Raw genomic sequence first — 22,936 nt, forward strand, 5'->3', positions numbered from 1 at the left:
CGGACTCCCAGCGGTCACACCCAACCTCACAGTCAGAACTTTCCGATCACCATCTCCGGAAAGTGCGAGATTGTCGGAGAAATCCAAAATGGCGATCCGACTTTTGTGTGTGGTGACAGACCATATAAATATCTAGTTTTAGTCTACTCAATTTAGTTAGTGTTTATTAATTTATATGTCGTCAGGCAGATTATAAAATTAAATGAGCAAGAATGGACGAGTGACTCAGCCAATTAGTTTTCTAATCTCGACTTAGGGACGCGCAGGTTCGTTGTTTTGCGTTTTATCTCTGGTAACCATAACAAGAACGTAAACGTTTAGCAGGCGCGTATTCAGAATTAGCTGAGGGAGGAGTGGAGGGGTTGCGTAGCCATAGGTATCATATAATACCTATCTGCAAAAAAAAAACAATTTATGATGTAATTTCTGTAGACTCTTCTGTGAGTTTTAATTGAAAATGTTAAAGTACTTACAATAAGTTACTTATGATGACGAGTATATATCCATGTAATCCATGTAAACCCTCAAAATAAATTGATATAGAAAAGCAGGTATCAAAGACATGTTGCATTGTGATTAAAACTTCATATGCTAAGAGGTACCCATTAAAGTAAGTAAAATAAGTACTCAATTAAGCTTACGCTAATAACTTTAGTAAAATAGAACAAAGGAAGAAAAAGTAAAAGGACCCGCCAGCTGTCATGGTTCAAAGTTATATAAGATAAATTGTCAGAAAATTCAAATAAAAATGGTTGGAAAATTTCATTCAGTATACAACAAAGGCAGGAATTGTCTCTCTTATTCGTATGGGTACATAAGAGAGAGACCGCTGCGAGGCCGCGGACTCACCACAATCTACGTCCGTAGGAAATTGCTTCCCTTCAAAATGCGGCAGTTCAAGTGTGCTCTTCGTGTTGGATTGCTGTAGAGTACATGGATATCAAAGGTAAGGTTAAGCAAAAGTAGTTAATGAGTTTTGTTTGCGACTGAAACGCGATAGATGAAAGAATTTCGTTTCTGTTTTTACCGCCGAGTTCCAAAGTTCGTTTTATGCGGTATTTTACTCTTAGGAATAGCAAACGTTCGTGTCACCTATTTGCAGGCTTGTAGCTAGTGGTTATTATGCCAAATCGCGCTGAATTATATTTTAAAATTTAATATTTGGCTAATATTTGTAAATCCTAGGACAAAAGTTTGTTTATTTCTGTACTTAATACATCATTTCTCTCATTACCACGGGCAGACCAGACGAAATATTCGTGTAACGAATATTTTCTTTAATTTGTGTACTGAATATATCTGTTATAAGCCAGTTTATTGTAGTTGTTGTCGTAGATTGATCTGGTTCCGTTTTAGCCGTGATTCATAACAGTTTAGGCGATTTTCCTCCCTCATTTCGGTTCACATCCTATTCACTCGTAATAAAATACAACAGGGTAGGAAGCTCCACGCCCTGGCAAACACAACTTAGACTCTTCGAGGCAACTTTTGCGGCGGAAAACGGACATCTTTTCCCTTCAAAATCCTATATGCCATAGAAGAACAGTTTCTAAACACATCAATCGAAGAAAATTATCCAAAAGACCAGAATTTCCCTGCAATTTTTAGCTGCAAAGTCGAAATTTATCGTTCTTCCAGGGTGCTGACAAGCAGTCGGTCCACTGAGCGCGGTCGGGGCCAGAACACAATAGAAAATACAATGGTCTCAGTGGTTGCCATGACATTGCATTGTATTTTCTATTGTGTCCAGGATCTTGGTCTGATGTGCCAAGTAAGCATCTTATTTAGTTTTCTAAGAAATGACTTTATACCAAGATGTGATACTCATTTCATATATGAGCATACTGTATAGAGTAAACTATTAGTAACAGCTAATTCTGGTGATGATCATCGAAATTATTACAGATCATAAGAAATTAGTTCAGTGGAACTAAGTTAGCCAGCTGAAGTCTCACTCATTAATAGATTTAAAAAAATCAGAACAGCTGCTTCATCTATGATACATCATAAATACAAATATTAGATCCAGTTAATGTAAACTTTGTGACTTAGTAAAATTGTGAAATATGTTACATTATAAGATGTATCTTAATATATGTAGTGTTCTTGCATTGTAAGACTTGGTTTTTAATAAATAGTGTAATAGAAGAAATGACTTCGCTTTATCTGGGGCTGAATTTAAATTTAGAAAGGGGCCAAATTGGCCCCAAGGGCTGAATTCTAGGTGGGGCTGAATTGAATTGAAAGAGGGCCATATTGACCTTTTAGGGGGGGCATTTATAAGAGGGTTGAATTTTTAATGGGCCGTTTTGACACCAGCAAAACAGCACCCCTGTTTTCCATATCAACCGCTCAAAAAAGCTGAATTGGCTCAACTGAAGTGGCCGATTTGACCCTAAAAATTGGCGCCAAAACAGCACCATTCGAATGAGGCTGATTTGACCCCAATGAACGGGGTCGTCCTGGACGTGCCGTTTTGGGCCCATTTTCGGCTCTGTCAATTTAACAGTGTACTTTGATGTTGTTATTATTATATGTTATATATTTATGTTGTTATTTATACAAGCTGGAGTCTGGATTTGAATCAAACGCGAACTATTATGGGATTTAGCTTTCTGTGAATATATTTGCCAATCTTGCTTACTTAAGAGTTTTCTTCTTCCGAGTTATTTTACATGATCTCTTTTCATTCCTATCAAGTTGGCAAAACAACAACACGCAACCCGCGGGGGAGTAGGGCAAAATAAAAGGAGCAAATCCTCATGCGCAGTGGTGGGGTGGTGGTTACTAAAAATAGCCAGATTGGGAATCGACATGGCGCGCGGGTAATACCAGTGTCCATCTCTTATCTTCTGCTCTCTTGGTTTTACGGTTTACGCCCACCTTCCTAAATATCTAGAAAACGCTTTTTAAGCTATTCAGAAACGCTCTTTGTGAATAACCGTGCCGTCACTCTCATATGAAAAATGCTTTAGAGGAATGTAACATAGAGTTCCTAGCAGTCATGAGAAAAAATAAATGTAAGAACTTCATCAAGAACATTAAACAGGAAACACATTGTACAACCAGGTAAAGAGTAGACTGAGAGCCAACTTGCGGGCAAACACGAGCTGTCACATTAAACCCACGATCACTGATCGGTTCGGACAGATTGTTTCTTGTAAATATACTTCTCATTTTTCGTAATTGTACACCCATTTTGTAATTATGTTGCTGGCGCCGCCTGTAAGTCAGCCTTCCTGAGATAGACGGTAATAAACTAATGATTGATTGATTGTATATTGATCTTTGTTACGTAATCGACCGGAAGTAAACTGGTGACAATGTGGCTTTAATAGCAAATTGAAACTTAAATATAAGTGATTGGGGTAAGTTTAATATTCGGGGTTTTTCTTTGTTCATAACAGGAACGCTTTTTCGCAAGTGTAGGTCACTATGTCACTATGTAGGTCACTAAGTCACTATGTCATGATAATTGCTTTTTTTCGAGTTTTGGATGTTTCAAAATAAAAATAATGACAACAACAACACAATTAAAATAATGATATCAATAATGATGAAGCTGTATTTTCAAATTGTCCCTACCGTTGGCCGCAAAAGCAACAAAGTGAGACGACAGGTACATTTTGCTAAAACTAGTTTTACTAGTTCTAGAAAATTTTTCTTGGCCTTCCTGAAAACAAAAGAGGAAAGAACTATAAGATATATAAACTTGTTTCACTAGTTCTAGTAAATATATTTGGGCTATCCTAAAAAGAAAAGAGGGAAAAACTATCAAATATATGAGCAAGTTTAACTAGTTCTAAAAAATATATCTTGGCCTTCCTAAAATGAATATAGGCGTTTCACCCTTCAAAAGGTGAAAAGATCCGCCTTATATGCTTGTGGCACCTCAGACATCCGTGACAGGAAGGCGCTCACGATGAACGCCAGTCCAGCGATGACCGGACTTCATTGTTTATCTGGACGGAAAGCCTGTAGAAGTATAATAGCGGTGTTGTTCATAACGGTTATTGGCGCAGAAGAGGCTCCCCTTCCCTTCGCTTCTGGTAAGTAAATTCAAATGAGTAAATATCAAAATCCCGTTTTCATGATCGCATTTTTAAAAACTTCGAAAGATGAAATGAAATTCCCAGATACTTTTTTCATCTTGTATTTATTTCCATATATATTGTATTTATATGCCGCCGCTTGTATAACCGTGTCAAGTGGTTTTCAGTTGTTAAGTAGATATATGAAGGCACGACATTGTTAGTGTTAAAAGTGTTGACAATGATTTATTATTAAACAAGTAATTTTCAATGCAGTGAAATTAATGATATTGTATTGTGAAATTATTATTATTGTTCGATGAATTATAAGAATGAAGATTCATATTATACAATGGTAAACTGTTTTTAAGTAGGTGTGGAACTTATTTATTTATTTTCTTGCTTAATCATGACTTTATTTGTAACGCATTGGCTATATGCCCGATAGTCGGGACAGGAATGGACTAAATGCCCGACAGTTTTCAATTTATTCAAATAACCCAGTAAATTGTCTTCCTAGTGAGTTCAAAGCATTCTATATTTGTCGAGAAAGGGAAGCGAATCTGAATGGAGCTTAGTTGTAGGTATTGAATGTTTTTCTTTGTCTGTGTACACTGTAAAATCGTAATTTTAGTGACAGGGTTTTTCTAAATATAGTGCTAAATGTCTACAGCTCTCAATTTACGGAAGCATCACAGTAAAACAATAAATTGTCGACCTAGTGAGTTCAAAGTATTGTATATTTGTGGAGAAAGGGCAAGCGAATATAATTTAAGCTTTGTAGTCGGAATTGAACGTTTTTCCTTGTATATACTATAAAAACGTTATCAATGTGACACTGAATTTTATCTCCTACAACTGTCGGGAAAAGTCTTCAATGGACTGAATACACGACAGTTTACAATTTATTCAAATAAGCCATTAATTTGTAAACCAAGTGAGTTCAAAGCATCCTATATTTGTCGAGAAAGGGCAAACGATCAAGGGCACTCAACGACGAAAATTTCACAACAGTCATGCAGTCATTTTGTTACAATATAGAGCTTTCCTAGATATTTTTTATCTGTTCGGATTTGCTAGGCGAAATTACAGCCATCCGAAAAATCTTGTTACTCATCCCGAGGCATCCGAAACTCCTAGCGATTCTAAGATCCTCAAGCGAAATTTCTAGGTAATGTCCCTTGTATACTCGCTCCCGAAAATACTAGGGGACTTTTGTGTCACTCGATCGTCGGATGGTCGGATCGATCATCCGTAAACTTTTTGTGGTCTTTCTGTGCTTTAGAAACACAGCAATCCTTAGATCATATATATACTTCCGGTTAAAGCCTAGTACTATAAAAGGGCAATGTTATCGACCTGTACGGGCATTTTTTTATAATGACAGGAAAGTATGTAATAAGCTAGTTTTTTTCAGAAAAGTCTTCCATGTGGGTTGAGCGTGCGCTTGCGCCTTTGTCACTGACGTCAATCGGTCTTCTACGGTTCAGTCCAAATCAAGAAACAAGAAAAATGGTAGCAAAACTTTTAATTCTCTTTGTTTTAGTACATGCCGAATCGCGCCTCTGGGTTTTCGCGTTGTTTGTTTGAGTTTGTGCTGAAAGAGCGACTAGCCAAAACTGCGAGTATAAAGTCCGAGAAACACACAGGGAAAAGCCTGTGTTAGCGGTGTCTTTTTTGAAGGGTAAAAAGGCATCTGTTAGAAGGACAAAATAGAAGAGAAAAGATTTCCACAAATATCTATTACAATTCTTCCAGCTAAACAAAATACCAAACAAAACTCGTACAAACACAAGGCCCTCGCTTGTTCATCGAATATATATTTTGCGCCTTTCTAGAATGTTTACATGCATAAAACACATTGTATGACAGTAGCGTGATCAATTATTGCGGGTATTTTATTTTGTTTCCGGAAAGAATATGCTATAATTTGACATGCTAGCAAAAACTTTTCGAACGGTACGATACCAATAGTATTAAAACTAATTTTAGTTACAAGTTCATTCGGCAATATCGCAATATCAGGTTGGTCTAGCGGTGCGGACACTTGACTCCGACCGCAGTGACCCGGGTTCGATTCCTGATAGCGCTATTTTTTAAAATAATAATAATTAATTATACTGTCATGACATCGAAAATAAAAAAGGTAAAATAGGATCCGTAGGTGACCTTGCTTACGAACAGGATATTTGACCGAAAATGGTCGTTGGGTGCCCTTGAAACGATTCAAAATTGAGCTTTGCTGTCGGAATTGAATGCTTTACCTTGCTTGTATACACTATAAAATCGTTATTTGACAAAAAAATTTCTTATATTTGTTTTTTTTTTCATTTGAATCTGAATTCAGATTTGCTTACCCTTTCTCGACAAATATAAAATACTTTGAACTCACTAGACAGTTTGCCGTGATATTTTCGTAAATTGAGAGCTATAGACACGTAGAACCCTATGTTACTAAAATACTTATATTCAAATATAAACGGAATTTCTACGATCATTTCGAGTTTGGAACGACGTATAGGGAGCTACGTCCCGTTTCCCATTAGTTTTTATCGCTTCAGCGCGTGGTAGGGGGTTCATGGGGCCAGGTACCCCCTCCTACACATAAATGAGCCCTTTTTCAGTCTTTCATTAACTCTACCTTACTTAAAAAGTGCACCCTTAATAATATATGATCATTCCCTTATAAAATACTCATTTGCAATAACAATTTCTTACGTTTCCCTTTCTTCACAAGCTCCAAGTTGTTGGTCTTTGTCTGTCTCAAGAAGGTAACGCTTCAGTTGGCTCCTTTTGGTTTTGGTTTCGTGCGCCGCTCATGATATTACTTTTTTGGGTTTTCTGTGTTTACAATCAAATTTCGAGTTGCGTTTGCCCTTATGGGCCACAAAATCAGGTTCTGAACGTAAAACAATCACAAAACAATTTAGAGAAGAATAAAACGGTTTAGGGGCCGTCCACACTAACACGGATTCGTTTGAATCTGTATACTTTTTGAAACGTTTAGGCCTTACGTCCACACTAACACGCGCGCAGAATCCAGCGAATCCGGATACTTTTTAAAAAGCTGTCGAAAGTGAATCAAAATGGATCCGTATACTTTGGCGGTAGTGTGTGCGGTCGAATCCGTATCAAAATGAAAACAATGGCTTCATATCGCAGGCGCGCGCTGCTTTGAGCATGCGCATATCGTAAAAAGGACATCACCCTGTTCCATTCAGCGTTTTCAAACGTTTGAATCCGTGTTAGTGTTGACAGCTGGATCCAGGCGAACACGATGCAAAAACGATAGTGTGGACACGAATCAAGTGATGCGTTTTCGCCGAAACGAATCCGGATACTTTTGAATCTGTGTTAGTGTGGACGACCCCTTAGTTTCAGCTTCCAGCGGATTAATGTCGAAAAAAGCTTTATTTATCGAGATTTAAGTATAACCGACTCCGACGTTCGAGAAAATGCCGACAATATGCTAATTTTCGCTAAGATGACGTAAAGATGGCGCTACATGTTATTTCCTCCGTATCTTAAAACACAAAATGTTTGTATTTATGTGGTTAACAACGTACTTCTCTCCCCAACTGCAGGCGTGTTTTGTTCGCAAGAACAAAATCACAGGATAGACGTGCATCACACAGCCGCCATGCTCGATTCTGATTGGTTTAGACCAATCACTTTAGCAAAGGTTGCTATTTTTAGGGAATAATAAAAGTGAAACCAAGAAAATTTTGGTAACAAATATTGGTAACCCATCGACTCGAGTTTTAGTAACGCGATGTCCGTCCGTCCCCAAAAAGCAACTTATGACAACCAAACTTAGCAAGTGTCATGTATGTTAAGGGGGGTACAAAATTGTGGACACGTGATCTGTGGCATCATCGATGACGTCACTAGAAGCAAAAAATTGCTAACGTCATAGAAAAATATTTGTATTTCACCAAGGAAACATTGAATGGCAACCAAACTCGGTAGGTGTTATGTTTGTGTCAAGGGAGGTGCAAAAGTAGGGTCACGTGATTTTAGACATCATCGATGACGTTACCAAAAGCAAAACTATTCCGATTTCATTAAGAACAAAAATATACATATCTCATGAACGAAACATTATATAACAACCAATCTTGGTATGTTTCATGAAAGTGTCATGGGGGTGCACTCATATGGTCACGTGACGTCAGCAATGAATCACTAGAAGCAAAATATCTTAACGGTGGCGAGTTGAACATTGGTGGTGGCGAGTTGAACATTGGTGGTGGCGAGTTGAACATTGGTGGTGGCGAGTTGGTTGGTGGCGAGTTGGCCATGGTGGCGAGTTTGCCGTAAACCTCTTTATAAACCTGCATACAAAAATTGGAAGAAATAAGTTATGCCTGGCCGCCGCTGGTCTAAAGCCCTTTCTATTTTAAAAATCGTTCTTCATGCTTTAGACTAGCCGGAAGATGAAGACAAAGGCAAGAGTGCTATTTCCCATGCTTTAATTGTTGACCGTCGAAATCACACAATATAACAACACAGTACTAGGCTCTCTACATTTTTACGCTAGGACCCGACAGCAATCTGTGTGGTGATCCCACACGAAAGCAAATAAATGTAACACAATTCAAGAGGGAACGGGTAGAATTTGATACATTCGGTAAAACGAACCAAAAACGAACCAATCAGCCAAAAGCGTGAGGACCTGGGAAATCACAGATTTGGTATCTCGTCCCTGTGTATTTGAGATTTACAAAATAATCAATGTAATCAAGGTAACTCTGAGATAACACTAATAAGCAAGTTTTACCAAGGGCTGAAGATGGCATGTGGTTTCGAAGAACATTCAAGAGTTTAGCTTGCCAAATAAAATATCTGCGGAGGAGTTTAGCTTGCCAAATAAAATGTAAGCGGAGGGGTCCACGGGCGTGCTAAAATCTAGACTAAGGAAACCATCATTTGTAAACACAATCTCAATTACCCTTAAAAGATAAACAAGGAGGGTACAATTCATCATGTTTCTCATACTGGCCACCGCCGCGCCTTATCCTCAGGTGTTAAAAGTCAGCATGGCGTGTATATCGAGAAGTGGGAAGGAGTGGATACTTATGACATCAAGACTCTTCTAAAGGACTCACGCTTCCCCAACCTCCCAACCTGGCGCGGTTACGGCTCCGCCTTTACGCAACCCGAGAACTGGGGCGAGAATTTCGGTACCCGGATCAGAACCTACTTTGTACCACAGCAGAGCGGTTCTCACATATTCTATATTTGTAAGTAAAACAATTATATTTGTCTTTCTTATATCTGTTTTAGGTTTTCGTAAAATGTACACGTTCATTACTTTTATCCTCAGCTGCTAACAATCAAGGTCAGCTTTTTCTGAGCAGTGATGAAACGGCCAAGCATAAAAGTTTAATTGCAAGTGTATCTGGCAAACGATCTACAAAGCCGACAGAATATTATAAGTGAGTAGAAGTACATTATCAAGCTTAACAGGCTCGTACCTATCACTGTTAAATCTAGAAGGAAAAAAGAGTGGTAGTACAGCCCCCCCCCCCCAAAAAAAAAAATCATGTTTAGAAAAATTGTTTAGAAAAATTAGTAAGCTATACGATAAAGTTTCCGTGGTCACAATGGGATGCCTGTGTGTTCCGTATGTCCGTGCCCTTCGCTTGTCTGTTTGGTCGAAAATTTGAATGGCGCGAAAGTGGGAACGCGCGCGTACTGGAAAAATTATTATTTTTCAATTTCCTTTTAGTCGTTTGTATACTACAAAACCAAAAGCTTAATATATATTGTAACACACTGTGAAATTACACAAATACGAACATGGAAAACAGAGCGATTTGCGAAAAGGAAGGTGAACTTAAAAGGCCAAAGCATAAAAGAAACAGTGGCATCTGGTACAGAACTACAAATTGGAATTGTTGTTTTCAATGCTGAATTGAAAGAGTGGTTTTCAAAATCCCTTGCAACAAAATGTAGTTGTTAAATTGTAATAGTTAAGCCAGAACAAAAGAGAACAAAGACATTACAGTGTATCAGTCTAAATAAGCTAAATAGTATTTCGCGGGTATTTTGAAAACCACTTTATTGTATTGTATCATTAACTATTTTTTGTTAAATTTTACTCGATGTAAATTGTTCAGTTTAGTCTTTTCCCTACAATGCAATAATTCTAAAATATATTATTTATCGATCAAACTTGTGGTAGATTCACATATTGTATAACAGCTATTGCATATCTGACTGACTGATACGAACAATAAGTGATATGTGGGGCTCCGCTTTAGGCAGTGCCTAGATATATCTAGTGCGTACTTGTACTCATCAAAAACAGTACTCTTCAATATTTGTGTTCTACACGTCCCTTTTATTGTAAGGTATGATGAGCAGAAATCATGGCCAGCGCAGCTCACAAAAGGAAAGTTCTATTACATGGAGACGCTGATGTCGGAATACTATAGTGGTGATTCATTGGGAGTCGCGGTAGAGACTCCAGATGGCAAATTCTACGCACCCATCCCCTCTCAGTTCTTGTGGACAGCCTATTCATCATCGTCAGGTATTTTTCCAAGGCCAGTTATCAGTTATTATTGTTCTTGGTTATGACTATTTGCCCTTTTTATTTGTCATAACATTGCTCAACATGATAATTGATGAAGCCAGAAGTAACCACTATGTTGCTATGTCAAATGTTGAAGGGCTTACCAGACATTGATAATAGTTTTGGGAAAATCGTTTTAGCCTTTCATATTCTCCTGCATTTTGTAGAAATATAATAAACCCTGATACCTAACAGAACTGCCATTTGCAATTTTTCCTTAAAAATGGGGGTTTTATGAAAGTATTGTTCTTACTCCTCCGAGTCTATTGTTCTACTCCTCCTAGTCTGTTGTTCTTACTCCTCCCAACTCCTCCCATTCCTTTGTTCCCTTGGTTGCCATGGCGACTGTTTTGGGAGGAGTCCTTCCCGAAAAACGAGTTCACCCAAAAAAGGGCTAACCTTCCTGTTACTATACTACTTATGAATCTCTACCCACAGCACAGTTCAATTCCGCCTCGCAGATGAACCTTATGAAGGTAGCGGCCCGAGCAGGAGCGAGAGCGGGAGCCAATGCGGGAGAGTCAGCAGCTTCTCGTTCAGGGGCTCGTGCTGGAGCCGCAGCCGGAGCAGCTGCAGGAGCAGAAGGAGGAGCAAAGGCTGGGGCCGAAGCAGCCGCGAAGGCAGCGAGAAGAGTAATGAATAAAGCTATAAACCTTGCTCTGAAGGCGTACTCAGGACCTGGTGAAGTGATCAATATTCACTTGAATAAGTATGGAGTTGCGTCAAAAGAAGCGGAATCTCAGAAAGGTTGGCTGAATGACTGTGGCGTCTTTTAAATATCAGGCCACACCAGAGTGCGAGTTTAACGTAGTAAAAGTGGCAAGATCGTTTTAATAATCATAAAGAATATACGAAGAATTTGATTAAAAAAAAACAGAAAACTCTATTTTCCTTTTTTTATTTCTTATTTGTGATTTTCTGTGGTAAACCAATCGGGAGAATCCATAATATAGCATTTATGTCTTTTATCTACAACTTTCCTCACAGAAAGATAATCTAAAAAGCGATTTTATTTATAATAATTAAACCTAAAGCAAATATAAATTAACGAAGATATTTTTGGCATGCCAGCATGCACTTGCTCTTAGGTTACCTAGTTCTTACGCGGGAAAAATAGATGAAGAACTCGTTATATCACATGAAAACAACAATTAGGGCACCCGAATAATTTAAAAATAATAACAATATAATCACATAATCATGGTTATAATATTATACATTGGCTTTACTCTAGGGACATCCCCTTCAGGAGGCTCGTCAAGTGGGACTGGCGCTTCCTCTGCCGGGGGTTCATCAGCAGGAGCATCTGGTGGCGGACACCAGGGGGCAGGAGGAGGATCTGCAGCGGGTGGAGGTACCGGAAGTGGAAGTACCGGAAATGGAAATGCCGGAAGTGGAAATGCCGGAAATGGAGGTGCTGGGGGTGGAGGCGCCGGGGGGGGAAGCACAGGTGGAGCAAGTGCTAGCGGAAGTAAATCCTCATCTTCTAGTGCTTCGTCACAGTCTGGTTCTAGCGCTGCTCTGATGTCACGCCGTGTTCCGAGCGAGAAGCCGATTTTCACAGCAATTTTGCCTTCTGGTGGAACCAAAGAAGGGATGCTACATATGGGAATGGCTGGTAATCAGAATGTAGCTATCACGCCAGGTGCTACATTCGTCAAAATGCCAAACGACGGCGAAGATCCTGACGAGATTGCCAGGAAATCAGTGTTTTTGAACGGGGCCGCAAAAGAAGGTTAGCGTGATTGATGTATTACCGAATTCATAACCGTGAATTATGTGACCACTATGGGGAATCTCTAAACTTTAACCAATAGGTTTGTGAAAATCAACGTTTTGATTGATAAACCTTTTTGTCACCCAGGTGGCAAAGTCCATATATTATTTATCAGAAAGTACGTTTCTCTTGCATGTTTGATTTGCTTACTCCATAAAACATGTTGGCCATGAATATTTATATTTACTAATTTTATGTTACGCCTACTCGTACAATATATTTTATGAGTGACCTTTGACCCTGGCATTAACTAACTTATGGAATCTTGATATTTCATTACCTTTTTTCTGCTTTTCGTATGTTCTTTTCAAATGTGCGGAATGTCGTTCTGTGCGCTCTAACAACTGCTGATATCAGGATAGTCCTTTTCGCTATTTGTATTGACAACCCTGAGTATTTTATATTTTTATTTTTACCTTTTGCTTTCTTCTTTAAAGTTGTGATTGGATCAAAGTACACTATCCACTCCCTTAACATCCCAGCCATACAAGAGAATGCCACCATCAATCAGTGTTTCCGGTCGGATGAAAGCCACCTCAACATGGACACTCACTGTCAGTATTTTATCGCCCGGAGAGGTTTGAAGATGGTACCCGGGAGAGAAAATAGCCTGCTTTCCTTCGAGTCTGCATGTATTCAAGGGTACTTCATCGTTCAGAGGAACTTTAGGTTCTTCCTGGGAAAGAAAGATGGCACTGACCATTTCAGTAAGTTTAACAACAAGTTTAGTTTTCTTTATTTGATTTTTGACTACGTTTTGCTTTGTTTAGGGCTTGTTTCCCCTGTGTTTCCACTCTTTCTGACGAGACACAAAACCGAGGTGACGTCTCTAAACGCTTTAACTTACAATGTAAAGGGGACGTTAAAGAATGCTTTAGTGTATACTGTGCTATTCGTGTAAGAGTAGAAAATTGCTCCAGGTTTCACTGCCTAGCTAGCTTTCTGGGCCAAGAGGAGTAAGAGCCCCAAGTGGATGAGCCACGTTTCTGTAAACTGGTTTGGTTTTTATATTCCACGAAATATTTGTATTCTTTGCATTTCAGACAAAGAAGCAACATTTGTGTTCCATAAGATCGTAGCTTACCCGTTTTCACTGATGATCATGATGATACACCACGACCTCTGGTTCATTTGCGAATCCATGAAAGACCGCAAACACGGCGTCGAACTAATCTTAAGATACGCCAGTGAGAAGAAAGAATTCCAACAGCGCTGTGCGTTTACATTTCTACCAATCCCTAGCGAAAAAAGTCCGACTGCGAACTGCCGAAACGTCATAGATGTATCAACGCCTTCTATACCTGGCCATTCGAAAAAGAACAAGGGTGCAGAGACAACTAATCGTAAGTATTCAATCTTCCTGCATCGCTTCCCGCATCGTTCTTTTACCTTTATACCACTACACATCATCACACAAGTAAGGTTTGTGTGAAAGCACTATCACTGAAAATGGTACAGAAGTCCCTAAATACAGTTGAACAATGTGCAATACCCTTATAATGCTTAATGTCCGAATACATCGAGGGACTCACGTTCCCAAAATATACAGACCATATCTAATACCTCTACTATATATATTTAGGCACTGCCTAAAAGCGGAGACCCAAAACTCGAATCGGGTATAAGGAAATTAGGTATCAATAAAAAGGTGAAACCTGAAATGCATATAAGGAATAAGATAATCTGCACATTTATCTCTCTTACATTAGTTACTGGAAACAGTAGTCATATAAATAGAGGGGTTTACTGAGAAATTTATATTTTATGAATAGATTGAGATGTGGTAATAAATTATATATAATATCTAGCCCGCTTATAAAAAAAAGAAATCTCAGTTGAAAAGCAGTTGCATAGGACAGTTTTAAACTTTGCTTTATGTGAGATGATGAGAGTATCTGTGGAACCTGACTATTTTTATAATTTAGTGCAGACCCATAGTGTGGTACACATGTCCCCTTTTAGTGCAGACCCATAGTGTGGTACACATGTTTTAGTGCAGACCCATAGTGTGGTCCACATGTTTTAGTGCAAACCCATAGTGTGGTCCACATGTTTTAGTGCAGACCCATAGTGTGGTCCACATGTTTTAGTGCAGACCCATAGTGTGGTCCACATGTTTTAGTGCAGACCCATAGTGTGGTACACATGTCCCCTTTTAGTGCAGACCCATAGTGTGGTACACATGTCCCCTTTTAGTGCAGACCCATAGTGTGGTCCACATGTCCCCTTTTCGGTACAAGGATGCAGCCAATGCTTTTAAACCCTGACTCTGTTGTGTCAAAACATCTGAAATAACAATTCAAATGAAAGCAAAAGATCCTGTTCAACACTAATAGACTAGAAATAAATACTCTGTTAGGACAGACTGCTCAAAATATATACGTTTTAGAGCAAAGAATGTAAATCATAATTTTCTTTTTGGTGGCATGGCCTATAGTAAATAAAGGTGGAGAACCCCAACCCCCCCCCCCCACCCCCACTTCAGGGTAACATCATAGCTATCGATTAAATGTAGTCTGATACCAAAATTGATTGAATTGTTTCTGCTGTTGACGTGTAGGTTGCTACAAAATTGAAAAATAAGCAGGCTAGATATAAAAAAATCAAAGCCTTCTATTACTAATTAGTTATGTAACAGCTGAAGACATCATTTTCCTATAATACACAGCACGCTGTTACACAAAATAACTGATTTGAAAAAAAGTAATTAACAAACCAATTATCATCATATAACAGATATTACAATTATTATTACATAACATATATTAAAACAAATTGGGCATTAAACCAACATAAATGTATAGTCTTCTAAATCCACTTTTTTAAATAAGTTCTTACAATAGTGTAAATCCTAGGGACTTTGTCTCAACCGATAATATGACTGCAATTAGCGATAGAATGTAAAGTTATTAATGTGTGTCCTCTCCTTCTTCTCCTTCTTTACAGGCTTTGCTGTTTTTTTCTAAATAATACAAATATTATAAAATAGATTAGTAAACAAATTAGCAGCACTGTAAAATGTGAAGAACATTTTTCTGGAGAAGATTATATCTACACATATTTTCACAAATTAAATTTATTTACTGTGGGGGGACTTAAAAAACATATGAGAATGGTCAATAGCAAAATCAAATTTTAGATGATAGCACTAAGGGCGTGGTTAACAGCAAGTCTTACCCCTAAGAGATACAGTATCTGTTAGGGTGTAAAATTCTTACCAAATCTGAGATTTCATTGCTTAATATAATATATCATCTCATGTTAGAAATCAGCTACAAAAAATCAAAACACCTTACAAAGTACAATCTAACGTCAGCTTCATGTGCAAAATAGATGTATTTTTTATATTTTTCTTACCTGTTGCTACACATTCTTGACTGGTTAAGTTGTTCTCTTCTCTAACTTGTGTGTTTCTACAGCTAAATCCTGTGAATAGGATGCAGCACAATACATAAGGAATAAAACAGTTAGATTTTTTTCTCATGAATCAGTGTACTAAACTGTCTTAGTTATTTCTAATTGTAAGATTATAAATAGTCCTCTAAAATAATCTGGCTTTTTCATTTTAAAAAAGGCAATTAAAAAACTGAACACATATAAGTTAAGTACCATTTAAAGATCTACCCAAAAGATTGATTGGTTAAGAAAGTTATCCAAATTAACAGATAAAATAATTACTTTTAAGTAGAAAAAATGACCATGATGGGTGGGGTGTGCAAGGACAGCAATTTAAAGGACAGAGTAACAAGGACTTAAAGTATAAATCTTAAAGTATAAAGGTTAAAGTATAAATTTTAAAGTATAAAGGTTTTTAAAAACCCGTGAAAGATTTAGCGTATTAACTTAACACTAGAGTACACTCTAATCTATTTGTTCTCTTTTGTTATGGCTTGATTAATACACTTTGACTGTTATAATTACTAATTATAATTACTCTTTGTTTCACGGGTTTATGAAAACCCCTCTGATCAAAATCACGACGCATATATTTTTGTGCACATTTCAGCAAATGAATCTGTGGAAGGTAGGTATGGTATCAATTCGTCGTTTCTAGTTTTAGCGACTGTACTTTCCAACATAAACACAAAATCCAACATTGCTAATCCTTAAGTAGAGTGGTTTTCAAAAACCCGTGAAATACTATTTAAATTATTTAGTACTAAAATACACTTGTAATGTCTTTGTTCTCTTTTGTTCTGGCTTGACTCTCACACTTTAACAATTACATTTAGTTGCAAGGGATTTTGAAAGTCCCTCTATCAAGTACCAAACTCACCTAAACTGTTTGTAGCGCTGGGAAGAGTGTCAATCTTTTTTATCCGTTTTCTCTCTTTGTCTTACATTCGCATCTCTCCTCTCCTCTTATGCCATACGTGCCGGCGTTCTGACTGTTGTTGGCGAGTCCTTTCATCCGCATTTCTCCTCTCTTCTTCTGTCATACACAATCGGCGTTGGCGCTGTCTTTCAATCGCATCTCTCTTCTCCTCTTCTGTCATACGTGTCGGCGTTCTGACTGTTGTTGGCGTTGGAAACTTTATCGTATAGCTATACCACTTTTCTATGACTATGCGGCTCCGCAGGTGCTCCGCTAAAAATTTACCTTGTTTGGTATGAACCCTGACCGAGGTCCTCCAGCTTGAGACGAAAGGCATGAACCTCTGAGCTAAAAAAAAACAATTATGCAATAATTTTGCGGTCCCGCGAAATATCGAGTCCTACCGAGTATCTATTTCCATCGGCTACAAAAAACAAGTATTTGATAAACATTTGATCAATCATCAATTATCGTTAATAAAGTATAAGACAACAGTTATGTAAACTTTAGATATTTCTTGCAAAGGAGCAGCTGATCGATATTCTTTAATCACATTTTTTACCACTCGTATTTCCCAAATATTTGAATTGTCTTTCCAGAAACGTGTGTCGCTATTAAGTTTATAAACAAAGAATTCATCACCTTCAAACTTATCACCGATGTCAATGACAAAGAGTACTTGGTATCAGAAGGAGTCTTCAAGCTGAGAGTGATCGTCAAACGCCCTGAGCTTCACCCACAGGTGTTATTTAAGGCGGAAGACCCGAAAGAAGAAAGACGGATTCTCCTAAATGGAGACAAGACGATTGCAGTGGTACCAAAACAACAATGTGATGACTATTTAAGCGTCGAAGTATCATCGAAGAAAGGTATGTCGAGATATAAGGTATGCCGAGATATGAAAAAACGTGTAGCAAGACTCTCGTTGTTCTTGTTTTGTTTATCTGTGCGTCCCTAGAAGAGACAATCTGTGATCTATTTGTTGTATTCAAGAAAATTTTATTACATTGGTAGCCCTCTGTACAAGCACTCGCTCGACATGAACATGATAACATGATAATAATAATGACAATGATAATGATAATAATAATTAGCCGGTTAAAGAGCCGGAACAAAGGATAAGTGTACTTATTTTAAATTGATGTTTTACCTTTTAGAACTAGCGGAGTCACCGAAAGGTATGTTTCAGTTCCTTCAAAGTTTTAGTTAATTTTAGTTAATTTTTTAGCATTTCAACATTATATAAATTTTCCTGTTGTATTTTACTCAAAAGAAAAACCGAGTGTTCATTATCATTACCACTACCACCCTGCACAAGCGTCAAGCCCTTCACCAGCTCCGCCGCTTCCTCTGCAAAGTGGTACGTATTTTGGGAGCAACTCATAATAATACCCCTCACCACAGGGTCTGGATGGGGTTGAAGGACTAACGACAAACGGCCTGAACCCGAATACAGAGAAAACATGAAGAAACATGAAAAAAACGACTTTTGACAAAAAATATTCGCCGACTACCGACTTTTTTTACTCTTTACTACCATCCACTAGACTCTGTTACCCGTATCGTCGCAAAAATATAGTAAGATAGCGATAGTAAAATGTATGTGGGCAGCATGAATTTTATCCTCTTTGCAAAAATAGGCGGAGTTGAAGACATTTTGAAGTTTTAGACTTTTAGACATTTTAGACTTTTATACACTAATTTGTAGCACCTATTTTTATTAATATTTCGACCCAAATAATAATGAAAACGTTTCTCTGAACGGAGATGAAGACGTCTTGCTTCTTCAAACAATCTTTAATCAGCAGTGGTGCCTTTTACACAAGAGTAGTTGAACCAGGTCGAAAACACAAGTGAGGATCTCAGCGATCGAGCTGTTTATATAGACATGTTACGGAATGTTCTAGAAGTAAACATTACATCGGTATTCCTAAAATACATCGATAACGCCTGAGGTAATTTACAAATATATTATATGAATAATACATTATTCTATTCTGGAAATATCTAGATTATACTAAATCATGCTGAGTCATTATGAGTCACTGTTATTAGTCCGTATCATATGGTTCTGGAAAGTTAGCAAAGAGTTATTTTCCAACAAATAAGAATACAACGGGACTTATGTCACCTTGATCTCTATAGAGCGAGGTAGAGAATACAAAAGAATATACGTTAAAGGGTATTTTAATGCTTCTTGTGAAGTTTATTTTAATTGCTCAGACTAGAATGTTATTTCTACTGTAAATATGCCGTGTTTTCTCATATATTTAGCCGGTCGTTCAAAAAGATAGAAAACAGGAGGGTGGTATGCGATACGGAGTCCTATGCAGGGCACCAACCTTCACTTCAAACATTTTCGTGATTTCTGACCGAGTATTCCATAATTGCAATTAGCGTTGAACAACGTTAACTGATAACCATTATACTTTCCATCAGCTTGTCCAGCAGCCTGCCAGCCAGCTTCCACTTGCCTCCCGTCATGTCCTGCGGCCTGCTGCACTGTTTGATGGCAACGGAGTCCACATATGTTTGTACGAGCTTCAATCGACACCGCGGAAATATTTTTTTATACGCACGATCATAAATGTTATGGTCAGCGGCGTATCCCAGAAGAAATATTAACAATGGCGGACGTTCAAATACTGAATCTCTTTCGAAATAACAGAAAATGAAATTGCCTGAATAAATATAAACAACAAAAGTACATTATGTTGTCGTTCATACCCTCCTGATTGATATATAGTTGGCAGGTTAGGAACAAAACTTGCAATCCCTGTCCAAGCAGGAGTTGATAACATTGGTTCGATCCCTTTGTATAGATTCCGCGGCAACCCCCAAGGCTCAGAAAAAGTACATAATACTAAGACTCCATATTGTGTAGATTATTAAATTTGCTTCAAAATATGACCTGCACAGAAAAAAAATGCTTGCACTACTATAGAAATCGTGCGTTGAATTTTGCCCACGCCAAGCCCGGCTAAGCAAAGAGCAATTACGCTGAACGAGTTCACCAATATTTCATGGATTAGATATCTATACGTTTAGCTGTTTTAGCTCGTATGTTTTTTACGTCCCATCACGGGTATAACAATATTTTAGGGGTTAAAATATACGAAAAAGAGCCCAAAAGTTTGGGATAGTAGATGGCAGTCGCGACCCGCACAATTGTAAAAGAACTTAGCCAGGCTTAACAAAACCCCTAAGCTCAGAAAAAATACTCAATCCTCACACTTATTTTCAGACAAAATATCAAACAGTGATGTCATAAAAAATGTCGCTTGATGTGGCTAAACTGGGCGTGAGGGTGTTTACAAGACCTGACGGCTCGTAAAGACCAGAGGATCTTGAAATTTTGTTTGTGATGAGCTTGGCAAAACAAAAGAAAGTGAAACTGCTTATAATCTTAGGAAATTAATTCATGATATCTCAACACCCCCCTCCCCCCCTCCCTAGAGCCAAAATTTCCAAGTTAGAAGATGAGCCCCCTCTCTAATAAGCCCGTTCCATTCCCCTAAGGAGGCAACTCAATGAAGACGGGCGCTTAATAAAAAGATTAGAGTTTTAACGGTAGATGGCTTGGTGGAGACAACCACCTACTGATAGAAATTTTAATAAGTCATAAGTCTCCCCCTTCTACCCCAGTGAGGTAGAGTATGGGAGAATGACAGTTCCACATTAAATTAGTACCTAAGCATCATTGGCTAGGTCCATCTTTGAAGGAAGGCCTATAAAAGCATTAAGTCTCAAAGTATAGGTGTACAGTACAGCAGTGACCATGGCATTTTATTTGTTTTGATAGGTTTGTGATATAGGTTGTATACTTTTGAAATAAAATTCCTCTGAATTAAAGAAAAATTATATTTCTCTATCACAAAAAACAAACTTACACAAAGGTATGCAAATATACCTAAATTCAAAATTTTACTGTTGTCAAGTTTGATTTTCGCCACGCGCCTGCAATACGTTTGTCGGTCAGCCTAGGAGATTCCTATTCCTTACGGCAGCAGACCAGCACGCTCCATTTGTCAAACGGCGAGTGCGGGGACGATCAGTACCATGGATTACACATGAAATAAAGCAGCTTATGCACGAGAGGGACCACCAGCATAAAAAAGCCATAAAAATAAACAGTGAGATCCACTGGAGTACCTACAAAAGGCTACGAAACTCGGTTAGCGCCAGATCACGAACAGAGAAGAGCACCTACTATTCTGGTAAGCTTACTTTAGATCAAGACCCTAAGGACGTATGGAGGACACTCAAACAGATCCTGCCACCCAAAAAGTGCAGCTCGGTACCAGCAAGCAGCCTCTCCGCCTTGAAGTTTAATGCGTTTTTCACATCATTTTCAATTGCCGGAATGCAGTATATTCTTCCTTGTCTATACCTTTATCACCGGGAGTTGACGAGAATTTCCAACTACAGCAAGTCGGCCCAAGTTTTGTTTGACGAGAACTTTCAAAGCTGAAGTCAAGTAAAGCTACTGGGCTTGATAACATCCCTGCAAGATTCTCATCAATCAAACCTTCAAGGCTGGAAAAATTTCTTCACAACGGAAAGAAGCGAAAGTGACCCCGTATTTATAGCCTTAAAAGTCTCAAAAGTCATGTAAAGAGCCGTTCACCTTCAGCTGCACGAATTCCTACGTAAACACAATGTTCTCTCGATCTTTCAATCGGGCTTTCGTAAAAAGCACTCCACAGAGACCGCAGTTGTAAAGCTTGTTGACCACATACGTGAAAACATGGACAAAAAACGTATGACTGGTGCAGCGTTCATTGATTTGAAAAAAAAAAGCATTTGATCTTGTAGGTCACCAGCTACTTCTTCGTAAATTACATAACTACGGAATAAGGGAACCTAGTCTCAAATGGTTCGAGGGATACCTTACAAACCGCACGCAAAAAGTTCAGTTCGGCAAGGACTTATCCCCAAGCCTTCTGCGTCGAGTTTGGTGTCCCACAGCCTCACTCCTAGGCCCCCTACTAATTGTCCTGCACATTAACAATTTTCCGTTGTGCTTTAAAGAAAACATCGATAAGCATAAATGCAGACAACACCGTGATCTACAAAGTGGTACAGGCGTTAGCACAATCAACAGACACATACAGGAAGATGTAAACCATTTATGGAGTGGCTGGCAGATAACAAACTCATTCTTAACAAGAGTAAAACGCAAGGAATGCTTCTTGGAACAAGGCAAAAGTTAGACTCTTCAAGGGCAAAGCATTGAATGAGTGAGGACTTTTAAATACTTAGGCGTAACTCTCGATGAGTAAATTATGTGGAAAAAGCACACTGACGGTGTTTTTAAAAAAGCAGCTAAGCGTTTGGGACTACTTTCGAGAATACGTTACAGCCTTCAGCGCCTATAGAACAGAGCGGCCCGTGTAGTTGCACGTGAAGATTCGTTCAAGCAGGCAATGCACTTTGGATCACTTCACCTATCTGGAACACGTAGGACGAAATCATCGTCCTTCGTTATATCGTCCTACGATTTTCGTTATCGTAGTCGATGTTCGTTTAAGATCGTGGACGATTTACGTTACGATTTACGTTTCAAACTGACTCGGGATTGGGATTTACAGTTTCGATAGCATCTACGTTTACGATTTATCTGATGGCATCAACGTTTACGATTTATCTGGTTAGGGGGACCGTTATAGGGGAGATGTTCAGGTTCTGTGGCTTTGTATTGGCCGTTTTCGCCCCATATTGCGGTGAAAGAACAAAATATATGCCGTGATATGCATGGTACTCATCCCAAAAGATAATGTTATTCAAGCTGCTGGAATTTCGAAAAAAAATCGATTAAAGCCGCATTGTCACCAGTTTACTTCCGGAGGTCCGACGGAAACCTGAACCGTTAAAAAAACAAAAGAATCTATTAGAATCAGATATATTTAACAGGCCATCCGCTCTAAATTATCAATCACATCCTCAAAGAAACGTCCAATAGACACACTGCTTTCAATATTTTGAAATATTTTTCGCGTTTTCCGTTTAAAATCATCGGATATTTTTACGTAATCGACCGGAAGTAAACTGGTGATAATACGGCTTTAAGTAATAAGGGCGCGATTCGAAAATCATTGCGATTAATTGTAGCTGATAATGTAACAGTATTTTTCTCGATATTTAAAAAGGTATCATTCTTACCTCGAAAAGAAAGCAGCTTCTTTAGTTTTATAAAAGAGGTACGAAGGTAAGAATGATACCTTTATAAATAA

The 22,936-nt window shown here is 38.3% G+C and overlaps 1 protein-coding gene and 1 long non-coding RNA gene across 3 annotated transcripts; one reads left to right on the top strand and one right to left on the bottom strand.

Moving 5' to 3' along the window:
* Positions 1-906: 906 nt before the first annotated feature.
* Positions 907-19,410, top strand: LOC116610670. Of its 2 annotated transcripts, XM_048731746.1 has the most exons (13): positions 907-911; positions 3,939-4,049; positions 9,056-9,274; positions 9,358-9,469; positions 10,388-10,569; positions 11,050-11,358; positions 11,846-12,346; positions 12,826-13,095; positions 13,432-13,731; positions 17,303-17,572; positions 17,861-17,881; positions 17,977-18,063; positions 19,143-19,410. In XM_048731746.1, exons 2-13 carry the CDS (start codon positions 3,941-3,943, stop codon positions 19,211-19,213), a joined length of 2,451 nt encoding a protein of 816 aa, XP_048587703.1. In that variant the 5' UTR covers positions 907-911; positions 3,939-3,940; the 3' UTR covers positions 19,214-19,410. The 2 variants fall into 2 exon arrangements, with proteins under 2 accessions (XP_048587703.1, XP_032227271.2); XM_032371380.2 differs by lacking the exon at positions 907-911 and having other exon boundaries at positions 3,704-4,049.
* Positions 14,917-15,972, bottom strand: LOC116610671. The gene is made up of 2 exons (XR_007312626.1): positions 15,746-15,972; positions 14,917-15,350 (listed from the first exon to the last, which is right to left on the bottom strand). It is a non-coding gene; the product is annotated as an uncharacterized LOC116610671 (long non-coding RNA).
* Positions 19,411-22,936: the final 3,526 nt, after the last annotated feature.

This window comes from Nematostella vectensis, chromosome 8, assembly GCF_932526225.1.
Source record: "Nematostella vectensis chromosome 8, jaNemVect1.1, whole genome shotgun sequence".
Classification (NCBI taxonomy): domain Eukaryota; kingdom Metazoa; phylum Cnidaria; class Anthozoa; order Actiniaria; family Edwardsiidae; genus Nematostella; species Nematostella vectensis.

Excerpts from the sequence above, each read along its gene's own strand:
- LOC116610670 (XM_032371380.2), top strand. The coding sequence starts at position 3,923 with ATGAACGCCAGTCCAGCGATGACCGGACTTCATTGTTTATCTGGACGG. Across the intron at positions 9,275-9,357 it reads TTCTCACATATTCTATATTT|CTGCTAACAATCAAGGTCAG; the intron begins GTAAGTAAAACA and ends TTTTATCCTCAG. Across the intron at positions 17,573-17,860 it reads CGAAGTATCATCGAAGAAAG|AACTAGCGGAGTCACCGAAA; the intron begins GTATGTCGAGAT and ends TTTACCTTTTAG.